Source organism: Saccopteryx leptura, chromosome 10, assembly GCF_036850995.1.
Source record: "Saccopteryx leptura isolate mSacLep1 chromosome 10, mSacLep1_pri_phased_curated, whole genome shotgun sequence".
Classification (NCBI taxonomy): domain Eukaryota; kingdom Metazoa; phylum Chordata; class Mammalia; order Chiroptera; family Emballonuridae; genus Saccopteryx; species Saccopteryx leptura.
Window position 1 is genome coordinate 19,421,166 of NC_089512.1, and position 25,196 is coordinate 19,446,361.

The 25,196-nt window shown below is 47.6% G+C and overlaps 1 protein-coding gene across 1 annotated transcript in view; it reads left to right on the top strand.

Annotated features, from left to right (window-relative positions):
- The window catches only part of OSBPL10 (oxysterol binding protein like 10), a 296,950-nt gene that overhangs the window by 208,974 nt on the left and 62,780 nt on the right, over positions 1-25,196 (top strand). Inside the window, exons 5-6 of the mRNA XM_066350426.1 lie at positions 6,144-6,354; positions 17,878-18,032. Coding sequence (XP_066206523.1) covers positions 6,144-6,354; positions 17,878-18,032 — 366 coding nt within the window. The remainder of the gene's footprint in view (positions 1-6,143; positions 6,355-17,877; positions 18,033-25,196) is intronic.

Genomic DNA, 25,196 nt, shown 5'->3' on the forward strand with positions numbered 1-25,196 from the left:
TCAGGTGAGTAATGAATGAACGAGGTGATTACATACCGATCCCTTACCTTCTACTCAAATCCTTCTGTTGACCTGTCTTATTTTCTTTGAAGACGAAGAAAGTTCCTTTTATCTCTTGTGCCTCTTCTTACCAACATGTTAACATTTCAGTAGTGACACACAGAATTAAAAAACAAGCGGCCCTGGCCGGTTGGCTCAGTGGTAGAGCGTCGGCCTGGCGTGCAGAGGTCCCGGGTTCGATTCCCGGCCAGGGCACACAGGAGAAGCGCCCATCTGCCTCTCCACCCCTCCCCCTCTCCTTCCTCTCTGTCTCTCTCTTCCCCTCCCGCAGCCAAGGCTCCATTGGAGCAAGGATGGCCCGGGCGCTGGGGATGGCTCCTTGGCCTCTGCCCCAGGCGCTAGAGTGGCTCTGGTCACGGCAGAGCGACGCCCCGGAGGGGCAGAGCATCGCCCCCTGGTGGGGAGAGCATCGCCCCCTGGTGGGCGTGCTGGGTGGATCGCGGTTGGGCGCATGCTGGAGTCTGTCTGACTGTCTCTCCCCGTTTCCAGCTTCAGAAAAATACAAAAAAAAAAAAAAAAAAAAAAAAAAGGCATTATTAACCTTTGTATGGGCATCTTCTGTTACATAATTCTGAACATGCATTCTGCACTTCGGATTTTCTGTGAGCAAACATTACCTGAGAGGAGGAAGTGGTGAGATTGCATCGAAGGAGCTTTTGCTCCAAAGGCAGGCTCTGCCCTGCTTGTACAATGCAGCCATTAAAATGAGATCTGTGCTGATCGATGTAGCAAGATGTCTGTGGCCTGTGTCTTAGGTTTCTAGGGCTGTGTAACAAAGTACCACGAAGCGGCTGGCTTAAACAACAGAAACGGATTGTCTCACAGGTCTGGAGGCTGGAAGTCCACGGTCAAGGCATCCCAGGGCTGGTTCCTTCCGAGTGCTGTGAGGGAAGGAGCTGTTCCAGGTCTCTCTCCTTGTCCTAGGCCATCTTCTCCTGTGGCTTCTCTCCTCTGCCCTCAATGTGTTGTGTCCGAGTTTCCCCTTCTTGTAGGGGCACCAGCTGTGGTGTTGATAAGACAGAGCGATTTGACTGTTCGCTCTATAAAGGTGACTGCCGCCTCCACAGGGCCCTGGGGGTGTCTGTGAGAGGGGGTGGGCAAGGCCAGGGTTTGAGGACCTGAAGTGTGGTTTACAGGACCGGGACTAGATTGGGACGAGGTAAAGGTCACAATGCAACAGTTCCGGATTGGTGGAAACTGCGAGGCAAGGCAGTCAAAGAATTTTAGGGTACAAACTGAGTTTGATGGTTTCCATTACAGCATTGATGGATATTTCAGGAAGTTTCAGTAATGAGCTATCAAGCCATTTCTGGGATATCAGAGTAATGTTAATGAGGGTAGTGGAATAGTAAATCTATACTAATGGAGACAGTAAGATGTGTGTGTGTGTGTTGGTTCCACGGTGCCTTTGAGCATGGCTTTTGTGCTTTGATGAGGACTTTGACCAAGTGAAAAAGTACCTAATTTACCCAAGGATTGATCCCTGACCCAGAGGGCTGTGGAGTTACACCAGGCTAAGAAGAAATGCCAAACCGAGGCCACCCTAAAGCTGGCGTCAGATTGTTGGGTCTAATTCCAGGCAAGGCGGATTGAGTGACTGATGGTCCTGAGGAATCTGTGAGCCCAGGCGGCTCGACCAAGCGAGGCAAGCAGTCCTGGGAGGGAATCGGTGTTCGGAAGGTGCTGGGTGCTCGTCCTGTGATCGCTAACGGAGGGGCACCTGAGCTGGGGCTCACGGACATCCGGCCTGGGAAGTCTGGGCCTCCCGGCGCCCCTCATGCCTGCTCCATGGTCTGCAGCTCAGAGCAGTCTGAAGCAATCGAGGCAGGTGGAGCCCCTGTCCCCTTCTGTCCCCTTCACTTCTCCTCTCTGTCCAGGCCTGAGCTTGTTGAGCGGGCTGACATTGGGTTTGGGTCTGTGCATCTTGGTTTCAGCTTTATTGAAATAAAGTAATAAAACACAAGCTGCCCTCACTGATTTGATTGGAATGAAGTCCTATGATTTGATTTTGGTCGTGCGTATACCATTGTTGGTGTTAGATGCACGGGCCATAGAATCCCCAATCCCCGCCCTGTGAATTCTGCTTATCTGTGAAGGTCAACTTGACTAGCGTGTATGTGATTTCACAACTTCAGAGCCGACATGGCCAGGGGGCGGGTCTCCGAAATCTGCGCCCTGTGTTACGAGATGGTGATGGTATCTGACTGTGGGAGCCAAGTACCAGAAAGAAATGAAACTTGTGCATCTTTTCTGTTGGTTTTAAACACTATGAATGATCAGCGCTTGGGAGACGCGTTGAGAGCTCAGATGTCTTCCGAGGCTGGGAGTGGTGGGCGAGGCTGCTTGTTCCTGGCTGTTCTTTGTTCTTCTCTGGATCGGCCTGGACGAGCTGTGAGAGGGAGAGGAAACTGCTTTCAGCCCATTCTGGTTGTATACAGCTTTTCAGTGCCGCATTCATCTTTTCACATATGCCCTTAATTAAAATTAGGTATGGAAATAGCTAAAACTTGTTCTCCCGAAGGTGACTCTTCGTCAGGGCCTCCCAGTCCTAGAACTGCTGGCACAGTAATAACGATGCACAGCTCCGAGGCTGAGCGCCCTGCCTGCCTTCTAGGGTTCATTCCATTTCTTCTGGAGTCTGATGACGCTGAAATGAAGTGAAGATTGGCATCGATCGTGTCATTAAAGACTAACGCTCTATTTCATATCACATGGAAGGGGGGGTGAATCTCGAGGGGCAGTCTGCTGTGTGTCAAGCCCTGTGTTTGGCCTGTTGCGTGGTCAGGGCTCCGTTTACCCAGAACGATGTTGAAGTCCGTCAGGTGCCTGCTTATTTTTGTGTCTCCAGCCCAGGGTTACTCCCTTGGCATTTGGAGCAGGGAAGTTCTTGTTGTACGAACTGTGCCCTGACCTGTGGGGTGTTTAGCACTCCTGACCCCTCTCCCTCTCGGTGCCACTGGTTTTCAGACATTGTAACCATCAGTGTCTCCACTGCTGGTTCAGATGCCCCTCTAGCAGGGCGGCCCAGGCTCTGGCACTGGCAATAGGCTCTCGATACTTTTCAGTGAGCAGACGTGGATCCCACCTCTGGGCAGGTGTCTGTACTGTCATAGACTAGAAGATTCTGTTAGTCTGTTTTGTGTTTTTATTAGTTCAGATTTACATAATAATCTGTGTTTGTGAAAGAACAGGTATTTATCCTATACAGTGTAATTGAAATATAGTTAGTTCTTTTTTATATATATAGTTAGCTCTTTTTGTTGATTAGAAACAAGTGTATTCCGTGTCGTTAATGGCTTAATTATATCATTATACTTATCTTTTCTCTTAAGCATGATTGCATCATGCATAATAGTCAAGAACATAAGGTATTACATGTTTCATCATTGGATTTTCTTCTTCCTTTTCAGCACCTCGTTTTTCTAAGACAGGGTTTGACGATAGGAATTTACAGAAATGCTGACTACAGTAATTTGAGATCCACTGCTCCTGGCTGTTAGCAGCTCTATGTCTAGTTGGATGTCAAAAGAATACATAAACATTTTATTTTATTTTAAAGTTAAGCCAATTGGCAGTATTTCTTGGCAAACCTAAACTGATATTGGAAGTATTATCCTTTACTAAATCTAAACCATATTCTAATCGAGCATCATGATTGCTGTAGACTTACAGGTGTCACCAAGTGCCCTGTTAAAAGGTCTCTTGCACCAGCTGACAGAAGAGTGAGGCTGGGAATCGTTCGTACTTGCCTTCATTCATTCAACAGATTTTTACCGTACGTGGGATATATTAGTGGACAGCAAGGATATAACCGCTGCTTCGACCCTAGCACAAATGAATATAATAAGTTATGAACTGGGTTGGAAGGTAGTAAGAGCTACGGAGAAAAAGAGGTTGGTAAGGAGGGTAGGCATGCCGAGGGTTGCGCTGGGCTGGAGAGGCGATTTTAAATTCTGTGGTTCAGGAAGCTTTCTTCAGAAGGTGACTTGAAAGCAAAGACCTGAAGGAGAAGTGAATCCTTAGCCCCTGTTGTACCTCAGGTACTGTTTTCGGGAGCCAGACGGTTAGCGATCAACACATCGTTTTTCTAAGACAGGGTTTGACGATAGGAATTTACAGAAATGCTGACTACAGTAGTTTGAGATCCACTGCTCCCTAGATAATCTGCAAATAATAAAATGCATGGTCAAAGGGTGGGTGTGCACATTAAGGAGCGAACGCCGCAAACCTTGCCTATGCAAATATGGTCCACACTGATTTTTAATATCGTTTTGACATAATGACACCCATTTTGGTAAGTAGCATTGCCATGGATGAACTCTTATTTTTTTAAAGCAGACAACTACCCAGACCGCTAGAAAACAGCCAGTTTCTGTTTTCAAAAGGGCATAGGAAAATAAAGATGAGCGTGGAACGAGTTTTATGTCTGAGTCCAGGGGTCCCTAACAGAATTATTATTGCTTCTCTCCAGCTGGTGACATCATGACGGTAACAAGGATCCTGGGGACGGTAGTGACAGTTCAGGCGGTGTTGCTTCAAATTAAGGATGGCTTTTGTGGGGGAAGCTTAAGGAACAGTGGACGGGGGTCTGGAGACCGGGCGCTGGTCCCCGCCTCGGGTGCTGCCCGGCCCCGTGGACGGGGGTCTGGAGACCGGGCGCTGGTCTCTGTCTCGGGTGCTGCCCGGCCCCGAGGACGGGGCTCTGGAGACCGGGCGCTGGTCCCCGTCTCGGGTGCTGCCCGGCCCCGTGGACGGGACTCTGGAGACCGGGCGCTGGTCCCCGCCTCGGGTGCTGCCCGGCCCCGTGGACGGGGGTCTGGAGACCGGGCGCTGGTCCCCGCCTCGGGTGCTGCCCGGCCCTGTGGGTGCTGCCCGGCCCCGTGGACGGGGGTCTGGAGACCGGGCGCTGGTCCCCGCCTCGGGTGCTGCCCGGCCCTGTGGGTGCTGCCCGGCCCCGTGGACGGGGGTCTGGAGACCGGGCGCTGGTCCCCGTCTCGGGTGCTGCCCGGCCCCGTGGACGGGAGTCTGGAGACCGGGCGCTGGTCCCTGTCTCGGGTGCTGCCCGGCCCTGGACCGTGGGCAGGTTGCTCTTGCTCCTCCACTTTTCAAGACGGCTGTTTATTTGCTAGATGTGCAATATCCTTACATCATCTTGTTTAGTGATGAGATAAGTTGTACAACAGGAGGGTGATGAGCTTCACATGATAAGCAGTGCAGTCCTTTTCTAGTTCTCAGGGTCCTTTCTCTTTGATTTGTTAATTTGAAGGTACGATTAGACGACTGCTTCTCTGTAGCGTATGAACTGTAGCCAGGCTACTTGGGCTTGTCATAGCATCCGCTGTGGAATGGGGCTGGCTCTTGAATCCCGGGGTTTCCCTTCTTCCTGGCATCTTACGTGGTGTGAAGAAAGTCACACATCCTATTTCACAGTTTTTGGGAGGTGGAAGGGTTCAGGGCCAGCTTTGCTCTGATCTCGCTTATACAAACCACCGGCCCTAGATTTCACTTTCGTTTCTTGAACTTCAGAAAGACTGCCACGGAGTTAGAGATAGGAGCTGGAGGAAAAGCACGGTATTAACCTTGCTCTAGGCAAAGGCATGGTTTATCCACTTTCTTAGATAACCTTTCACGGTAAAAGAACCTTAAAGATGGTCACAAGGACTTCCACCTGTGACGTAGTTATTACTGACATATTTTCAGAAGAGTTGTAAAATGATATAGCCAAAGGGCCCTAATGGCCCCTTTCAGCTCTAAAGATCCAAAATTCTCCTGTGATCAGAGCTGAAGGTGTGCGCCTTCGGATAGACAGATCTCACCCAGGCATCGTCAGAGGCCTCATGTACTGAACACCCTCTGAGCTGACTCTGATCAGATCTCACCCAGGCATCGTCAGAGGCCTCATGTACTGAACACCCTCTGAGCTGACTCTGATGTCGCTTGTCATCCGGGTGATCGTGGTTTCTCTCTCCACTTCCCTCCGACTTTTCCCCAGTCCCGTGGGTCCAGTGCTGGCTCCCAAGCCTGTTGGAAGGAGAAGTCTGACGCCCTCCTCCTTGCTGTCTTCCCTCCTTGCTGTTTTGCAGATGATGAACCAGGTGGAAGGGCAGCAGAAGAACCTTGTGCATGCCATCGAGTCTCTGCCCGGTTCTGGCCCCCTCACTGCCTTGGACCAGGACCTGCTGCTCCTGAAAGCTACCTCTGCCGCCACCCTCAGCTGCCTCGGGGAGTGCCTCAACCTGCTCCAGCAGAGCGTGCACCAGGGGGCCCAGCCCGGCCACAAGCCAGCGGCCTCAGGTACGTCCTCCCAGCGGGCAGATGTGCTTGCGCCTGAGTGCAGTCCAGGGCGTGCATGTGCATGCGCGTGTGTACACACACACGCACACCATTGCCTTCCTCCTTGACACCCATCCTTTTATCCACTATCCATCCACCTATCTTTTTATCCAAGTGCTTCTCCATTTCTCCCTCTCTTCATCCCTACCCAGGATAGGATATATGGTTCTTTAACCAATTAGAAATACAACATCCTATGAAAGAGTGAGCTAACATGTTTACGGGAACTCCTTTTAGACTTGCTGGCATCACATTCTGAATGTCATTCCATTTGTGCATTTGTGACTTTGCACTCAGTGTGTTTTTAAGATCCATCGCTAGGCAGTGTCTGGTCCATCATTTCCAGCGATGCCTAGGGTGTGCGTCCACCGTGTTTTCTGATGGTGGGCTCGCACAGCCCTCCTGCTCTCTGCCCCACCCACCTCACCGCAGTGAGCATCCCCGTGTGTCCGCTCGTGGTCTTGTGTGAGAATTTCTTCAGGATACGCACCAGAAGCACTCCTAGTTCTTCATCGAGAAGCCAGAGATGATAATACACTCCCTTAAGGTGTTTTGATCCTTTCTGGAGGAGGGTTTAATCAAGAAGCAGATATAAAGATATTAGTGAAGATTAAATTGAGCGATAAAGGTGAACCTACCTTGAGGTCGGTCGTGCGTGTTTAATTATAAAGTATGAGAATTAAGAGACGAACAGAAGCCTCATTGAGCTCTTTTGCCCAGGATTAACTAAATTAATGAGGAAACGAGGCAACTTAAGAGATGAAGAATAAAGCTGTGTATGTTGATAGTCTATATTTCATACTTTTCTCAAGTCCCTTTTGCTCTCCTTTTTCCTAAGGTGACAAGGGGTGTCGGTGTTCCAGAGGAGACTGTGTGTGGGTAATTGGGTGTCTTTCTGTAACACCCGCTATCATCCCTGAGGTTCGAGTCTACCAGCATTTGGCCTTTGTTACACATTTTCTGAAATCTTCACAAAGCAGATATTATCATGCCCATAATTTGGATGCGCTGCTGAGGCTCAGATCGGTTAAATTACTTGTCAAAGGTCACCCACCTACGAGGCGAGAGACGGGCTCTTCCCACTGTGACTTGGGTTCTTTGTGTCTGCTATTCTTTGTCCTACCCAGAAGGCTCTGTCTGGGGTCAGGGGCACTGTCTTGCTGACATCATAATTTTCTCAAGGCAGGTGTGTGTGTGTGTGTGTGTGTGTGTGTGTGTGTGTGTTTATTTATTTTTAATTTCAGACTTTTAGAAAGGCTGCAAGAATAGCATGAAAAATTCTCATCTCCATCCAGGTTCCCCAGATGATAACGCTTTATGATGTCTGCTTCATCATCAACATCTCTCTCTATAAGTCTCTTATAATTTTGTAACCACTTAAGAGTTAAGTGGCAGGTGTGATAGACCTTTACCCCTGTACACTTCAGTCCTTAAGAAAGGACACCCCTACATAATGGCAGCACAGTGGTCAATACCAGTAAATTCACATGAATGCAGTCCCAGACCCTAATCTACAGACCTTACTGATTTTTTGCCAGTTACTCTCTGAATGTCCTTCCTGACAAAAGAAACAAACTTCTGGTGCCGGATCCAGTCCAGGGGAGCGGGGAGGAGGGGGGGGTGTGTGTTCAAGCGTAGCGTGAAGGACGCCGCCCCACTCTTGCGTCTTCCGTTCCGGTGGGAAAATGCAGCTCTGATGCTGGAGCCCCCATGAGTCTCCTTGACATTTCCTGACCTGGAGGGAGCCCAAGGGACCCCACTGGGGCTGGGACAGAGATTCAGAGTCAGACGGGAGGCTTCTCCAGGTTCCTCTGATCTCTCTCATACTCGACTGTAACTTCGAGCCCTTGCAACCTATTAGGCTCCTTCTAAGACTCTTGACTGGTAAATGTAAGCTTTGAACCATTTTCTTCCTGAAATGAATCCCTCTCCATCAGTGGTTCTCAACCTTTCTAATGCCGTGACCCCTGCAATACAGTTCCTCATGTTGCAGTGACCCCAAACCAAAAAATAATTTTGGTGGCTACTTCATAACTGTAATTTTGCTACAGTTATGGTTCGGAATGTATTCTCATTGCTTTAGGCGACCCCTGTGTTTTTGGTCGTTCGACCTCCGCCGGGGTCGTGACCCACAGGTTGAGAACCACTACTCTACATCCTTCTTCTGGCATAGTTTCTAGCAACTTCCCACCCCCTCCCTCCCCCCATTTTCAATGGGTCTCTGGTGTTTCTAAGGACCTGGAGAGGCAGAGCTCAAGGTGGCATGTCAGATGTGGTCACAGTTTGAAATGGGAACTGTTTGAGAGAAGGCGAGAGCCAGCAGTGTCCCTGAAATCAGGCCACATCGGGTGTCACCTCCCGCATGTCTTCCCTGTCCCGTTTGTTCATCCTCCCTGCCTTTTAGCCGTTTTTTATTTATTTATTTATTTTTTTTTTATCAAGAAACTTGGTTGGAGGTTGGAGAATACAGGCAGCATGAAGCATCACAGTGGTGATTTTGTTTCTTTGCCTCCTTAACAATTTTAAAAGTTAAGTTTCATGTAAAGGAGTCCCTTAAGTTTGAAAACATTCGGCATGTGTCTTTAAAATCCATGCCATACATTGGGGGGAACAATTGAATTACTCCCTGTATCCAAAACAAATTTCTTGCCTGCAGTTAAAACGGAATTCCAGAATCTCAAACTAGCGGAGCAAGAGACTATGGTCACCCTGGCAGCACCGTCACAAAATGCATTTGTTTAGACTCTCAGGGCCCTTGAGGTTGATAGTAGCTTGACTCTCACTGATAAAAACGCAATGCTTGTATGGTTGTATCTAAGGTGTGCCGGGCTGGGTTCCTGGAAATCAGAATCTCATTAAAGCACAACTCTGCCAGGGTTTCCTTTACCTGTTCAGCGGCCAGGGAGGTGCAGATGACCCCTGGCACACCAACATCCGAACTCATTGCTTTTGCTTCAAGTCTTTTTGCTTTCTGGCCCCTGTGCTGCTGTTTTTTGTTGGTTTTATTGTTGTTTGTTTGTTTTTTGTTCTTTTTGTTTTTTGTTTTTTTTGTATTTTTCTGAAGCTGGAAACGGGGAGGCAGTCAGACAGACTCCCGCATGCGCCCGACCGGGATCCACCCGGCACGCCCATCAGGGGGCGATGCTCTGCCCATCTGGGGCACCGCTCTGTTGCGACCAGAGCCACTCTAGTGCCTGGGGCAGAGGCCAAGGAGCCACCCCCAGCGCCCGGGCCATCTTTTGCTCCAATGGAGCCTCCGCTGCGGGAGGGGAAGAGAGGGACAGAGAGGAAGGAGAGGGGGAGGGGTGGAGAAGCAGATGGGCGCTTCTCCTGTGTGTCCTGGCCGGGAATCGAACCCGGGACTTCCGCACACCAGGCCGATGCTCTACCACTGAGCCAACCGGCCAAGGCCTGGTTTTTGTTCTTTATGGCTGTTTTCTGAGTCAAAAATTAATGTGTTGCCTCGTAGTATGTCATCATCTCCTGTAGCATTTCGTGGTATCTTCTTGGGGAATGTGGTGGTGACTTTGGAGCGTTTGTATGCAAATGTCACTTCCTAATGCTCATTTCATTTCAAACACACCCAGCACCTGGACTGAAATCCACAGATCCTTTCCCATTCATCTGTCTCCCACTCCTGTGTTTTGGGCTTTTAGACCTGGCTCCAATGTTGTCTCTAAGATGCAGTGAGCTGAAATGCTTCATGGAACTCTTGTTTGTGGAGAGGTTTGTAATTAAAATTAATAAACTGGCTTGGCTCTTTTTGGTTCCAGGCTTATGTTTCACAGCTCTCTTCTGTTCTGGTAACTGCTAAATCTACTTCAACAGCTTGTTGGAGGCAAATGACTGATGAAGGCAGTGCAGGTGGGCACCTGCTTTCCCCAGCTGAGATGCAAGCCTCCAATTCCGCGCCGAAAGGCAGGCAGGACTACGTCAGACCTGGAAAGGGCTTAGGAGGCTGGCCTTTCTCAGGCGGGAGAGAAACTGGACCTTTACAGTGTTGTGGCAGTGCAGAGTCTGCGGTCTGTGCTCCGGGTAGTTCCTTGCTTTCAGGTGTTGATCTAGGGCACACGGTCCAAAGCCAGAGCAGACACCACACAAGCATGTTCTAGTGCCAGGTGAGAGCCGGGTGCTGACAGAATGGTCGGTGCAAGGCATGCTGGGAAAGAACACTGGAGTCAAGGCTACCAGAGCCAGTAACAGGAGAGAGCCTTGGGAAATGGCAGTGGGTGACCCAGGTGCCCTTGGACATCAGGACAGGAGTTCAAGAGATGTAATTGACTGGAGGAGAACCAGAGCAGAATCGAATGTGCTTTTCTTAACTTGTCCACGTGATGACTTTTTCATTCTCTTAGAAGCTCTGTGGGGCTGTCAGTGAATAAGCCAGTTGCATTAGTCCGGCTCACATTTGGGGGTTTGGCAAAGGGATCACACACGGGAGACTCTTACGAGAACTCATCCGGGTTTTTCGAGCCAGTTGCCTTCTTCCTTTCTCTGCGCTTCACTTCTCCACCCGAGACATCTTCAGACCCCCGTGTGCCCTCCTGTCCGCCGCTCAGAGACTCACTGCTTCTGCTGAAAATGTGCCCCGTGTGAGTCACCTCTCCTTGTTTTGTGATTAAAAGCCACGGTGGAAATGTGATGATTCCTTCAGTGAGTAGTACATTAGGGGAAGAAAATAGCGTTGCAGAATATGTCAGGTGGGTGGATTTTCTTTTTCTCTCGGAGAGTTTTTTAAATGTCAACTTATCAGAAGAAAGCTGTTAGAGACACACATCCCAGCTTTCCACCGTACACGTGCCTTCTGTTTTTCTCAAGTTCATCAATCACACTCCACTTTGAAATACCCTTTTAGGGTTACTGACCCTGGAAGGCATAACCTTCCAGGCGCCATCACGGGTCGCTGGCTTCTGAGCAGAGGCCCCATAGCCCCGGCATGGGACTGAGGTTCTCAGCACTCCAAGCAAGGCTGACACTGAGGCCAAGGGCAGGTAATGTTCTCCATTCAAAGCGTTAAGCCCACACTTAAATCTTCTGTGGCCTTTTTTTCTGCTTCGTGTCGGTTCAGGAAACCAAATATTTATAGTTGGCCTTTCTTCTTCACACCTGCTAAGTTGTGTTCGGGAGCTGTGGGTGTGTGTAAAAGCCCATTTTAAGGCCTGGATTTGCCATTTGGTGGCCCACCTGTCCCTTTGCCTTTCTGTCCTCTTCTGTTGTGTCATGTTGGCTGAGCTACCTGCTCAGGAGCATCCGGGTGGACCAGAGTGACAGGTGATTGACATCTAACTCCTTGATTTTATCATCAGTCAACAGCCATGTGGTCATGTTTTGATCCTGGTCTCCTTTTCACTGGTGTGTTTTTGACCATCTTTCTACTTTAGACATTTCTGAGTCACCTTCTGTAAGCGAGGCATATTTTCTCAGCTGTCAAACACCATTGGTTGTGAAGCACACTGTTTTCCTTTGCGCCACTAGAAAGAAAGAGTTGCCAATTAAATTGTGACATGGCATTAGATTGTAAGATTAACTCCAATTTCAGAGATGCTAAAATGTGAAAATTAGGTGTGTCTTAGAATTGATTAAACATGGCGTAGACTTGCATTTAGATTTATGACACAAGCTCGAGACTCTCAATAGAGTAATATAGACCATTTATTTTTTTTTTAACTGGTGTTTGTTTTCTATATTTCCATGCTGTTTTTCTTGTTTTTTCTCTATTTTGTATTTTCTTTAGTCTTCTATAGTGTTTGGGGGGGGGGGGGAAGTATGCATATAAATTTTAGTAGTGGCTCTGTGACATTTTTCATAAGTTTTCGTTAACCATTATTGTTCCAATCAGCAAAATCAAGAGTGACACACTATTTTCCGACTCTTTCCTTTAGGGATGAAGACTCAGCTTAATTTAATTTCCTTTGTTTCTCTGATACACTTCACGATTTCTGGTAATATACTCTGGGGGCTATTATTTTCATATTAATTTAATAGTTAATGTGTGATAATGATTCAATCTCTTTAAAATAATTTTGACTTAATACTCAGTTATGTTACCATGTTTAGAAAAAAATGTTTAATTCTGTTTGAGGACTTTGAGTGAGGTGAGAGAGGCACTCACCTTGATCATAAATTTAAGGGGTGCCAAAGTAGTTAAGATAGAGCAGTGGTCCCTAACCCCCGGGCCGCGGACCGGTACCGGTCCGTGGGCCATTTGGTACCAGTCTGCAGAGAAAGAATAAATAACTTACATTATTTCCCATTTTATTTATATTTAAGTCTGAACGATGTTTTATTTTTTTAAAATGACCAGATTCCCTCTGTTACATCCATCTAAGACTCACTCTTGACGCTTGTCTCGGTCACGTGATACATTTATCCATCCCACCCTAAAGGCTGGTCCGTGAAAATATTTTCTGACATTAAACCGGTCCGTGGCCCAAAAAAGGTTGGGGAACCACTGAAATAGATGATGATTTAATGCAATACTTTTAAAACCAAAATTAACATTAAAAACTCAAGATGAACGAACTATAAACGTTTTAAATAAAGACAGGATTCAACAGGAGGAGGATCAGGGCGAGGCAAGTGAGATGAAGGCCTGCGGGATTTAGGGGGAGGCATTCATTTTGATTTTTACAATGCTGTGTGAAAACATCATGTAGCTGGATTACCGAGTGTCTTGCTGGCTCTTTAAATTTTACATGTGATGGGCGTGTCTTTTTCACTTCATCCTAGTCCCAGCCTGCTCAGCCCTGTATACCCGGGTTCATTGCTCCCCACTGGTTCTTTTATAAGTAACTTATCCAGACCTGAGTTCTTCATTTTGCTTTTTTTTTTTTTTTATCTATTGGTATATGTCCCCAAGGAGTTTCCCACCCACCGGGGGTTGACTTATCTCTGAGTCTCTGCAGCGCTGCTGAGCAGGGTCTGAGTCTGGGCTTTGGAACTAGGCTGCCTGGGTTTTCATCTTAATTCTACCACTTAACTGGCTCTGTGCGCCTCGGTTTCTTTATCCATTGAGAATAATAGTAGGACCTACCTCATGGGCTGTCATTACAATTAGAGTAGTTAACACGCATAAATTGTGTACAGGGGTCCTTGGCACCTTGCAAGAGCCCAATTATTGTGGAATCTTTTTTTTTTTTTTTTTTTGCAGAGGAAAGATCATCTGGCTGAGGAAGAGCATTACCCCCCAAGCTCCTCACCCTACCTTAAACTATAGACTTTTATTTGCATTCCTCTCTTCATCTAGTTGCCTTCTGCTATTTAGTGTTTGAGCAAAATTCAAGACTAGTTTGATTTTTCTCCCCTTTAAGACACAAAATTTTTCTGCCTAAATGATTGGAAAAATTTTCTCTTGATTTTTGTTATTCAAACATGTTGCCAAACTTCATGAGCTAGGCATTCATTAAACTGTGCTGTCTACTTTTGTATGTGTTTGAAATTTCAGTCATAAAAGGCCTGTGAAAATCCTGCCAAGCTTTTGCCGGAACGTGGCAGACTGTTTCAGCAGCGCCCGCAGCTCTCTCTTCAGCTCCGTTCTGTTTCTTTCCTTCTATTGTTGCGTAGTGTTTCTGTTCCCTGGGTCTGAGCTCTGTCCTTCAGGACTGGATTGCTGATGCGTCCTCTGTTTTCTCCTATCTAGTTGCTGTCTTAAGCCCTTTGCAAACTGCACACTCTTAGGACTTCCTTATCTTGACATGCTCCTTATTTAACTTTCTACAGTGTTGATTCTACTTTTTTTTTTTCTATTGTAGTACCAGTGCTCCTTTTAATTCTACTAACACCGGTTTCGTTTCCTATAATAATTCCATAGCGCATTCATCTCCTTTCCCACCTCAGCCTGCTTTTCTTCTCTGGCTTTGTAGAGAGGCTGCTTTACCCGCCCTGTACTGAGCTGTGGACACACGTTTCCCGATGTTTTCTGTGACGCCATATGTTAGACGTTTCAGAGATACAGTCTTCCTCAAAGCCTTCTGAGGGTACTGTTGCTCTATACAACCCTTTTCATTCATTCTTTGTTAGCATTTTCCTCTTTCGTCCTCAAAGGAGACCTGTCTATCCAGACTCCCAAACCAGTGCTCATTTATTAAAGCCACAGGAATGGTCTGAGATAGGCTTCTCTCCTGTCCTGACTCATTGGTTGGTTCTTCGATACTCTGGTGCCACAGAGCAGTGCTCCCCAACCCCCGGGCCGCGGACCGGTACCGGTCCGCAGACAAAAAAAATAACTTAAATTATTTTCGTTTTATTTATGTTTAAGTCTGAACGATGTTTTATTTTTAAAAAATGACCAGATTCCCTCTGTTACATCTGTCTAATACTCACTCTTGACGCTTGTCTTGGTTATGTGATACATTTATCCGTCCCACCCTAAAGCCGGTCCGTGAAAATATTTTCTGACATTAAACCGGTCCGTGGCCCAAAAAAGGTTGGAGACTACTTCCATAGAGTATTCTGAAAACTACATTCCCCAGCATGCATTGCTACTTTCAGTCCAGCTGTCCTGGTCTTTTGTCTCTCCCAGGATGCAGCATATCATTGCCTGGCCAGCCTCTACTTCTTGCTTTGTTGTCTGCTGGGTTATTATCTCTGGATGATGGTGGAATGGAGGGGAGGAAGGGACAGAGTTGAGGTGTGGGAGTCTGGAGGGAACACCGTCATGATTGACTAGGCTAGCAGATCCCATTTTTCTCCTGGTGCTTTTTAAGCCTTCCTTCTAGAGGACGTGAACTTACTTGTGTAATAAAAGACAATTGTGAAAAATGGGTGTTGCCCCAGTATTGGTGAGACTGCTGCTCAGTATTTAAGATCTGAATGCAACTTCAGGACTCCGAGCAGGAGTTGGTCAGCAGGACCGGTAAGAAGTATCTTTTCACCGTTCTTTGGGAAAATTCTGGTGTCTTGGTCCCAAGTCTGGTCTTAGATCATCCTGCAGCCTTTGGTTTTATAGTTGTCAGTTTTCACCTTTTTTTTAAATGACCAATATATGGATGCCTTTTAGCTATTAAAAAAAAATCATGGTAAAATACACATTGTGAAAAAATGCACTATCAGTAGTATTATGTACATTCACATAGTTGTGTAAGCAATTTCCAGAACTCTTCCCATCTTGCAAAAGCAAAACTCTATACCCACTAAACACTAACTCCCCCTCCCTAAGCCCCACCCCTTGCAACTTCCATTCTACTTTGTCTTTTTGCCATTTTTTTTTTAACTTTTAGGAGGTTGTATAATGCATGTTTTTGAAATTTACCATCTCTGAAAATTTTAATAGTTACTTATTCATTCTGTACATGTTTATTAAGTGCACACCTTGTGCTAGTCCCATGATGGCGAACCTTTTTATAAAAACCACCCACTTTTGCAGTGCTGGTCAACCTGGTCCCTCCCGCCCACTAATGGGCGTTTCAGCTTTCATGGTGGGTGGTAGCGGAGCAACCAAACGGCATTGTGATTGGCCCACCATGAAAGCTGGACAGCCCACTAGTGGGTGGGAGGGACCAGGTTGACCAGCACTGCAAAAGTGGGCGGTTTTTATAAAAAGGTTCGCCATCACAGTGCTAGACCACTTTCTAGGTCCTAGGGACGCAGCCATGAGTGAGGGCAATATGTCCCTGTCTTCAAGGGGCTGACCTTCTAGGCTAGAGAGAAAGATGCTGGATGCATAAATGAACAGGGTGAGTCCAGACTGTGCTAAATAAGGTCTGTGAAGACAGTAAACTGACTATGTGACAGGGAGTGCCTTTAGGCACTGCTTTGGCCAGAAAGGTCACTGGGGGTTTAGCTGAGCAAGTGACATTTAGGCAATCCCGGATTTATGCAGAACACCTCTCTCTCCCACATGAGACTGGAAGGATGACACTCGACAGAAGAAACAGCACGCACAAAGGCTCTTGACTGTAATGAACTTGGCTCACTCGAGGAGTGGAGAAGATAGCAGCATGGCTTGAGGACAGTGAGCAGCGAACAGAGAATGAAATGAGACTGGGCTGTCTTGCAAGGCAGGCAGTTTAGATTATGTTTCAATTGCGGGGAGAAGCCACTTGAGGCTTCTGAGCAGCCGAGTTATGTAGCACTCAACATTATAAAAAAAGGTTTCTGCATAAAAGCATGTTGGGTGGGATAATGTGGCACACCCTAACACACATGCTTAGGCACACGTGCTGCTCTCGCCTCTGTTATTTTGTTTACATCGGCCAGACTCCCACCTGGTGTTAGAAGTTTGGGATTCTTGTAGATTTTTTCTTTGAGTAACTCTAATGAACACATAGCAATTGGAGATGCTGAAAGGTTGAATTCTCATTCACACGAGGCAGTCCTCACTTCCTCCAACCGTTTTCCATCACTTGTTCCTCCCTACATTAAACTGGAAACAGAATCTTCAGGTCAGCTGAGTCTGAGACCTCTTCTAAGTCTAATGGCAGAATTGCTATTAAAAAGGGTAAAGAAATCCACCTCTGATTACTGCTGTCCCCAATAGTCAGCAGGTAAAATGTTCTATAATAACACATGACTCTTAAAAAACAAAACAAAAATCAGAGTTAGCTTGACCAGGCACAGTGGATAGAGCGTCGGACTGGGATGCAGAGGACCCAGGTTCGAGACCCTGAGGTCGTCAGCTTGAACGCAGGCTCATCTGGTTTGAGCAAAGCTCACCAGCTTGGACCCAAGGTCGCTGGCTTGAGCAAGGGGTTACTCGGTCTGCTGAAGGCCCGCGGTCAAGGCACATATGAGAAAGCAATCAATGAACAACTAAGGTGTCGCAACGAAAAACTGGTGATTGATGCTTCTCATCTCTCTCCGTTCTTGTCTGCCCCTATCTATCCCTTTCTCTCTCTTTCTGTAAATAAATAAATAAATAAATAAATAAAATAAAGAATTAGAAAGTCTTTATTTTTTTTCCAAGGATTGGAGAAAGATTAGAAGAATGCCTTTGGTTTACCAGATTGGTGTTTCTAAAGGTGTTTCTTGCCAGAATAGAATGACCACATCTGTTCTTAGCAATAGGGCTTCCATGCCGGCTACCTCTCATGCCAGATGTGGTGTCACATAGTCACACTGCAGCGGCCTCTTCTTAGCTTGGGCTCCCCATGCCAGGTGGTGTTCAGATCACATTTTGAGCAGCTCATTTTTGATAATTTTTATTTTTTTATTCTAAACATTAAAAAAGCTTTTCAGAGTTAAAGACATAACAGAAACACCTCTCAGAAAACATGTGGCTTTTGTAAAATGTGAATTGTTTGTGTCTAAATATGGGAAAACACATAGCCCATGATGTTGCTGAGACTGCCCATTTATAACTAGATGATCCAAATCTACACCTGGTATGTCATTCAAAACAAGCCCCACTTAAAAAATACACCACAGCCCACTCAAAAATGGGCCTGTTTCAAGCCAGTCTCTGTCCACAGCGAGGTGCAAATATTTCTTGAGCTATAAGTGTTTGATTTGGAAAATACTTGGCATCATTCTAGGTCTTTATTTCAGACAACATCCTGGGATGGCACGGGCCCAAGTCACATTCCACAGAGCAGCTGAAAAATGGGACATTTGGCTCCTTGCCATCAGCCAGTGCCAACATAACCTGGGCAATTTTACCAAACTCCGCCGAGGACGAACAAACCCTACAGCCGGAGCCAGAGGTAAGCGCACGGTCCTCTCGGCACTGTCGTGGCTTGTGTGTTATCGCTTGTTCGGGAATAGAGTAATTATATTTGTAACTTGCTCATCTCTTTGCTTTAAGAGAAGACAAATTATAAAAATGAAGCATTGCCCGCAGAGACTAAAGTCAGCCCTGTGCACGCCTGGCACCTCTCTCTGTTCCTGTGCCTGGCAGCTGCGTGGGTGAATTGTGATCCTAAACCAATGAGGACTCTCCTATTTTCATTGAAATGGGAGTCGTTTTAACTTCAAGTGAGAGAAATTCTCACACCCCCATTAAAGTGATGCCTATTGACATGATGGGAGCAGTTACAATATATTCTGCCACTCCCCTGAATAATGGCTTCTTTGTGTGGTTCGCGCTGAAGATCTTGCCTCACATGCTCGACACCCCCGCATGCTACAGACCCAGGCTGGGGTCCGTGGGGGCCAGTGGCCAGGCCTCCTTCTGGGCATTGCACTGCAGCACAGGTCCGGGACGCAGGGGCCGCCTGCCCTGCCTGGTCAGGGAGGAGCAGCCCCTGCAGATCTGAACAAGCAGCCGGGCTCGGACAGGCTTGGCGGACTCTCTCTTGACTCACTGTGCGTCTAAGTGGCGGCTGGACGGAAGCCAGGTGCCGCATGTCCTCTTGTCAGTTTCACTTTATGTCAGAAGTGAATTTTGTTTCTTCTCCTTTTTCTTTTGATGCACATGTCCTGTTGACACGATCCCGTGGCCCGGCCGAGACCCACTTTCACCGTGTGTTAGAGGTTACTCTTAATTTTAATTGAAGTCGCTCTCGCCTGAAAAGTGGAGAGCACTCACAGAATCTGTGTTGTGAGGTTGAAAGCCTCAAGGCAGCTTCCTTCAATCGAATGGTCTTGGTTGTCAGCTGAGGCTGTTGTCCAAGCTCCGTGTGGTTATCGTCTCTGACAGTGACCAGGATCTCAGCTCTCAGACAGGCAGGGTCAGCTGGCCTGCAGATCTTTGATCCCTCTCGACATGGCGCCCCGGCCTCTGCCTGCGCAGTGAGTTTCAGGTTGTAACCACTTAGCACTGCCGTGCAGGTGAACAGGAAGGTAAGTTGGCAGCTGAGTACATTTTAGGAGCCCCGCTGTCAGACTGTTCTCGCGAGATACTCGGGTGGGGTGGCATTTCAGGATGGGGTGCTTAGCGGATAAAGGGTTGAAAGGCACAGTTCCCTTTAGAAACACATTTACACTCTCTTTTTTTATTTTTTATTTTTCTGAAGTTGGAAACGGGGAGGCAGTCAGACTCCTGCATGCACCCGACCGGGATCCACCCGGCATGCCCACCAGGGGGCGATGCTCTGCCCATCTGGGGCATTGCTCTGTTGCAACCAGAGCCATTCTAGCACCTGAGGCAGAGGCCATAGAGCCATCCTCAGCGCCCGGGCAAACTTTGCCCCAATGGAGCCTTGGCTGCGGGAGGGGAAGAGAGAGACAGAGAGGAAGGAGAGGGGGAGGGGTGGAGAAGCAGATGGGCGCTTCTCCTGTGTGCCCTGGCCAGGAATCAAACCCGGGACTCCTGCACGCCAGGCTGACGCTCTACCACTGAGCCAACTGGCCATGGCCCACATTTACACTCTTGCTGGAGAAGGGACACGGGCAGAGCAGAGCAGTAGTGCGCCCTCCCTCTGGGGGAGCATGTCCCTGCCTGGCCCTGCCCCCTCTCCTTCCCCCAGCCTGTGCCTTTCTCTCTCCTGAGCTCCAAGGGCCCTTCTTCTGCATCTGTAGTGTTTCCTGAGCCCACGCAGCCCAGCCCGTTCACTCTACTGCCTCTGTAACTTTCTTTCCTTTCTTGTTTTTTTTTTTTTTTTTTTTTTTTTTTTGTATTTTTCTGAAGCTGGAAACGGGGAGAGACAGTCAGACAGACTCCCGCATGCGCCCGACCGGGATCCACCCGGCACGCCCACCAGGGGCGACGCTCTGCCCACCAGGGGCGACGCTCTGCCCACCAGGGGGCGATGCTCTGCCCCTCCGGGGCGTCGCTTTGTCGCGACCAGAGCCACTCTAGCGCCTGGGGCAGAGGCCAAGGAGCCATCCCCAGCGCCCGGGCCATCCTTGCTCCAATGGAGCCTTGGCTGCGGGAGGGGAAGAGAGAGACAGAGAGGAAGGAGGGGGCGGGGGTGGAGAAGCAAATGGGTGCTTCCCCTATGTGCCCTGGCCGGGAATCGAACCTGGGTTCCCCGCACACCAGGCCGACGCTCTACCGCTGAGCCAACCGGCCAGGGCCTCCTTTCTTGTTTTTTTAAAATCTTTCTGGGCACTTGATTCAGACGATGGCAGACCCCTCTATCACTTTCTAAATAAACCTTTTTTTTTTTAATTTAAAAAGAAAAGAGTAGAAAAATAAGTTATTAGATCTTTAGTAATCATTTTTTAGATCCGCACTCTCAGTAGCATTCTCGAGCAAAACCTAACAGGGACTACTGTATTTTCCCATGTGTACGATGCACCTTTCCCCCCAAATTTTGGGATCTAATGACTGGGTGTGTCTTATACAGTGGTTGTAGATATTTTTACTTGCATTTCCCGCTTTTTGCATGAGCGAGGAGTTGTATGAAATTTATGATGAGTAAAACTTGAGTTCAGTAACTTTCTGCAATACATTTTCCCCCCGAAAATTCGGGCCCCCAAATTAAGGTGCGTCCTCTACATGGGGAAACACGGTATATAACCTAATAAGGTTAGTACGTATTAAGGTTTGGGATCCTCCTTATTCTGTGGCCCCTCCCTTAATGTTGCCTTTCCCTTATGGGTGCATCCTCTAAACTTGAAGTTTGAGAAGCTAGGTCTGTTCTTTTGACATCAAATTGTGGCCCACTTTGCTTTACCATTGGCGGGAGATAGTATGTAATTGTCCATAAGAAAGAGCTAGCTCCCAGCTACAACTTTTTAAAAAATACCCAGCAAGAGAGCAATTTTCCCTGTAAGCGAGGAATAGGCATTAATTTCTGTTGTTACTCTGGCCCTTCGTTTGCGAAATCAACATAAGATCTTGTTTGCAAGAGACTTCTTGGGCTGTGAGGGGGTGTGAGGAGGCTTGGCTGGTTTTCTGAGGAGGGAGAATTAGAGTCCTTTTGCAAAGTCTCTTCGTTTTTCTCCAGTGACAACTCTGGGAGATGATTCTCGCAGCCCAAATAGCTAGTGTGGCCTGGACACTATTTTTATCTTACTGATTGTGTTTCGTTAAGTTTTTCTTTTTCTTAAGAGTTAAAGAAGCTAGCACTATCTACCCGATAGGTTTCCCGTCACAAAAACAAAACTCTTTTTAAAGTTGCCTCCTTTTTGTACAATTTGGAGAAATAACCCAAGAAGGGAGTGAAATTCCTAAAGGGCGAAGCTTCTTTATGAGAAGGCTCCTTAGGCCTTTGGCACAGAGAACATAGTTACTATGTAAGTGATCATTGGGAAACTAAGGATTGTAGTTACAGTGGTACTTTGGCTAAATAAACTTTTTTTTTTTTTTTTTTGCTTATTGTTTTGATCATTCTAGGTCTTTATTTATTTTTATTTTTTTAATTTTTTTGTATTTTTTCCGAAGCTAGAAACGGGGAGAGACAGTCAGACAGACTCCCGCATGCGCCTGACCGGGATCCACCCAGCACGCCCACCAGGGGGCGACGCTCTGCCCACCAGGGGTCAACGCTCTGCCCCTCCGGGGCATCGCTCCGCCGCGACCAGAGCCACTCCAGCACCCGGGGCAGAGGCCAAGGAGCCATTCCCAGTGCCCGGGCCATCTTTGCTCCAATGGAGCCTCGGCTGCAGGAGGGGAAGAGAGAGACAGAGAGGAAGAGAGGAAGGAGAAGGGGAGGGGTGGAGAAGCAGATGGGTGCTTCTCCTGTGTGCCCTGGCCAGGAATCGAACCTGGGACCCCCTCACGCCAGGCCGACGCTCCACCACTGAGCCAACTGGCCAGGGCCTATGCTAGGTCTTTAGGAGAAATAATTAGAGATTAAAGATACCTCCCCTCTGATGTGTGTATTGCCACCAAGCAATACACTCAATCTGCTTCTCATTGGACACAGACTGGGTGTCTTCCATTTCAACTCTATTCTGACACTGTCTACCTGGAGGTAGCATCAGATACCACGAAGTAAAGGCTCAGCCCTACAGGACTGCCCCCCCCCCCCCCCCCGCGCCAACACACACTTCAGATGCCAGTCGGAAGTTCACTGTCACCTCTGACCCACCATGACCCCCTTCCTTGGGTTTGATTCATTCGCTGGATTGGCTCACAGAATTCAGAGAAGCATGTACCGTATGATATAATAGACGAAAGGGAAAAGATGAAAGAGATGCACAGGGCAAGGTGTGGGGGAAGGGCGTGGAGCTTCCCTTCCCTCTGCACGCACACCATTCTCATTCTCCCAGCTCCTCCGAGTGCTCACCAACCCAGAAACTCTGAAGCTTCTTCTTTTTTGGGCGGGGAGGGGGGGTGGGTTGGAGGCTTCATTACATAACAGTAACAATGGTTGATTAATTAGCATTGGCCATTTGTGATTGGGCACAACCTCCTGCCCATCTCCCTTCCCTGGAGGTCAGGGGTGGGTCTGAAAGCCCCAACCCTCTACTCTGGCTCCATTGGCTCTCAATTCCCCATCCTTTTGTTGCCTGGGAGGTTTCCCAAAGTCGCCTCAGTAACAGAACAAGAGATACCTTTATCTCTCACCTTTTAGGAAATGTCATGGGTTTCAGGAGCTCTCTGACAGGAATGAGAAGACCAAATATATATTATAAATCACAGTGTCACAGTCCCCTCCTCTGATGCTGGCTCACCATACAGTAACTTACAAATGTCTGGAAAATTAAAGCATTTCCAATGCAGCCATCTTCAAGTTTTATTCTGCTGGGGCCAGAACTAAGTAAATGTGGAAATAAAATATTCTTCCGTAATGACATGAATCAGGATCTTAGTTTGACCCGTTGGTAGAACAATTTTTCAATTCTCTTAACACTGTTTGGAATTTAAGTCTAGACAGAAAAAGGTTTTTGTTTGCTTTCTGTGTTGACGAACACCTTGTTCCGGGACCGGAAGAGCCGTGATTGGGGGAGGTACCAAGGGCTGGCTCTGTTCTAGTCTTAGTACCCCATTCCAGCCTCCTAATTGGAAACCTAACAGCTCCATGTCCCAGACTCTTCCAACCAGGTTGCTAAATGCATGGTGGGTTTCATACATGCATTTGTGTGAGATTTGTAAGCCTGAAATGAAGACACCCCCACCCCCCCAGTTCCTTCTGCTGGTGCTGTTGGCAGGCAAGGTTATGGTGATGTGGGTGTTTAGAGGCAGTGGCAGTGGCCAGACTCATTGTACGAGGACCTTAGTCCCACCTGCATTGGCCTGAGAAGCCGTTGTGGTGGCGGCAGCTCCCCGACATTTGGGTCCTGGCTCCTGCGGTGGTGTGTCCTTGAATGGAAAGATCTGCTCTTCCAGATCTTTTCGTGATTCTGTACACACTTCATCCCCATCTGTTCCCTTTCCGACTGAAATACCTACAGTGGGTTCTGTTCTCATGACGGGCTGGGCTGGTGGAGTAAGGAAGCAGAGGGCCACCTGGAGACAGTCCTGAATGGCAGGGCTCATGGGTGGCCATGTAGACCCACCTTTCTGGAGGATGTATCTGAGGAACAAAACCTTAATTGTCCTTAAAATTCAGGCTTAATTCATACATTTATCCTTTTAATAGGTAATTCCATCACTTTTAACAAGTCAAAGTCTAGAACAGGGGTCCCCAAACTTTTTACACAGGGGGCCAGTTCACTGTCCCTCAGACCGTTGGAGGGCCGGACTATAAAAAAAAACTATGAACAAATCCCTATGCACACTGCACATATCTTATTTTAAAGTAAAAAAACAAAACGGGAACAAATACAATATTTAAAATAAAAAACAAGTAAATTTAAATCAAGAAACTGACCAGTATTTCAATGGGAACTATGGGCCTGCTTTTGGCTAATGAGATGGTCAATGTGCTCCTTTCATTGATCACCAATGAAAGAGGTGCCCCTTCCGGAAGTGCAGCGGGGGCCGGATAAATGGCCTCAGGGGGCCGCATGTGGCCCGCGGGCCGTAGTTTGGGGACCCCTGGTCTAGAACGTGTTCTATCACTTTCCAAAATTCCCACGTGTGTGCCTTTGTCGTTAACCCCTCCGCCTCGTCCTTGGAAATGGCGCGTGCTTTATAGATGTATACTTTTGCCCCTCTCAGAATGTCACAGAAAGGAATCCTACCTTAGGTAGCCTTTGAGTCTGGCTCACTTCATGTTGCATAACGCCTCTGAGATCCACCCATGTTCTTTTGTTAGACGGTAGTCTCACTGCTGGGGATACAGCGTCCACAGTGCATTTATTCAATCACCAGTTGAAGAACATTTGTTAAACTTTAAAAACTGCCTCAAATCCCCCTTCAATGAAATAGAGAAAGGGGAGCATTTAAAAATAATGTTGCGTCAATCATTTAAAGCAAACAGGTGGTGCCCAGACGCCTTACCCCTGGCCCGAGGGGGGAGGAGGAGACTCGGTACTATTAATCCTGCCGCCGGAGAGCCGGAACAAAGCGGGTTTTGAGCCAGTACCTTCCAGCTTGCGGCTCAGCTCCTGTCAACACCTGAGCTGATTGTTTCATTAGAAGCTTTGCCTCGTTCATTGTCTGAATTTCGGTGGCAACAATGCTGTCGAGAGACCACACACAATTACACTCCCCTCCGCCCCAAACCTGCCGGGTTTAGAAAGACTTCTCATGATGAGCCCAAGTACTGAGCGCTACAGCAGCATATCAATTAGCCAAATGGGGTTTGCTCAGAACATTGCAGAACTGAATTTCCAAGCGAGCATGTCATAATCCCTCCTTCCCCAAGGTGGGAAAATTGTTTAGTGAAGTAAGGAAGAAGACAGATATAAAAGATTTTGCTGAGTTTTGTCCCGGGAAGAATTTTCGTGTCTTCAGTGGAACTGTTATTATAGTACTGAACTTCTGAACTACTTGACATATAGCGCTGTCATGCAATCCTTGGCATGTAAGCTGAAGCCCTGGCTAGTATAATCCCCTCAACCCATTATCGTTTCTTTATTCTTCATCTCCACGATACATAATGTTTAGGTAAATGTTGATTAAGGGTGTCAGGGATGGTGATAGATTATTG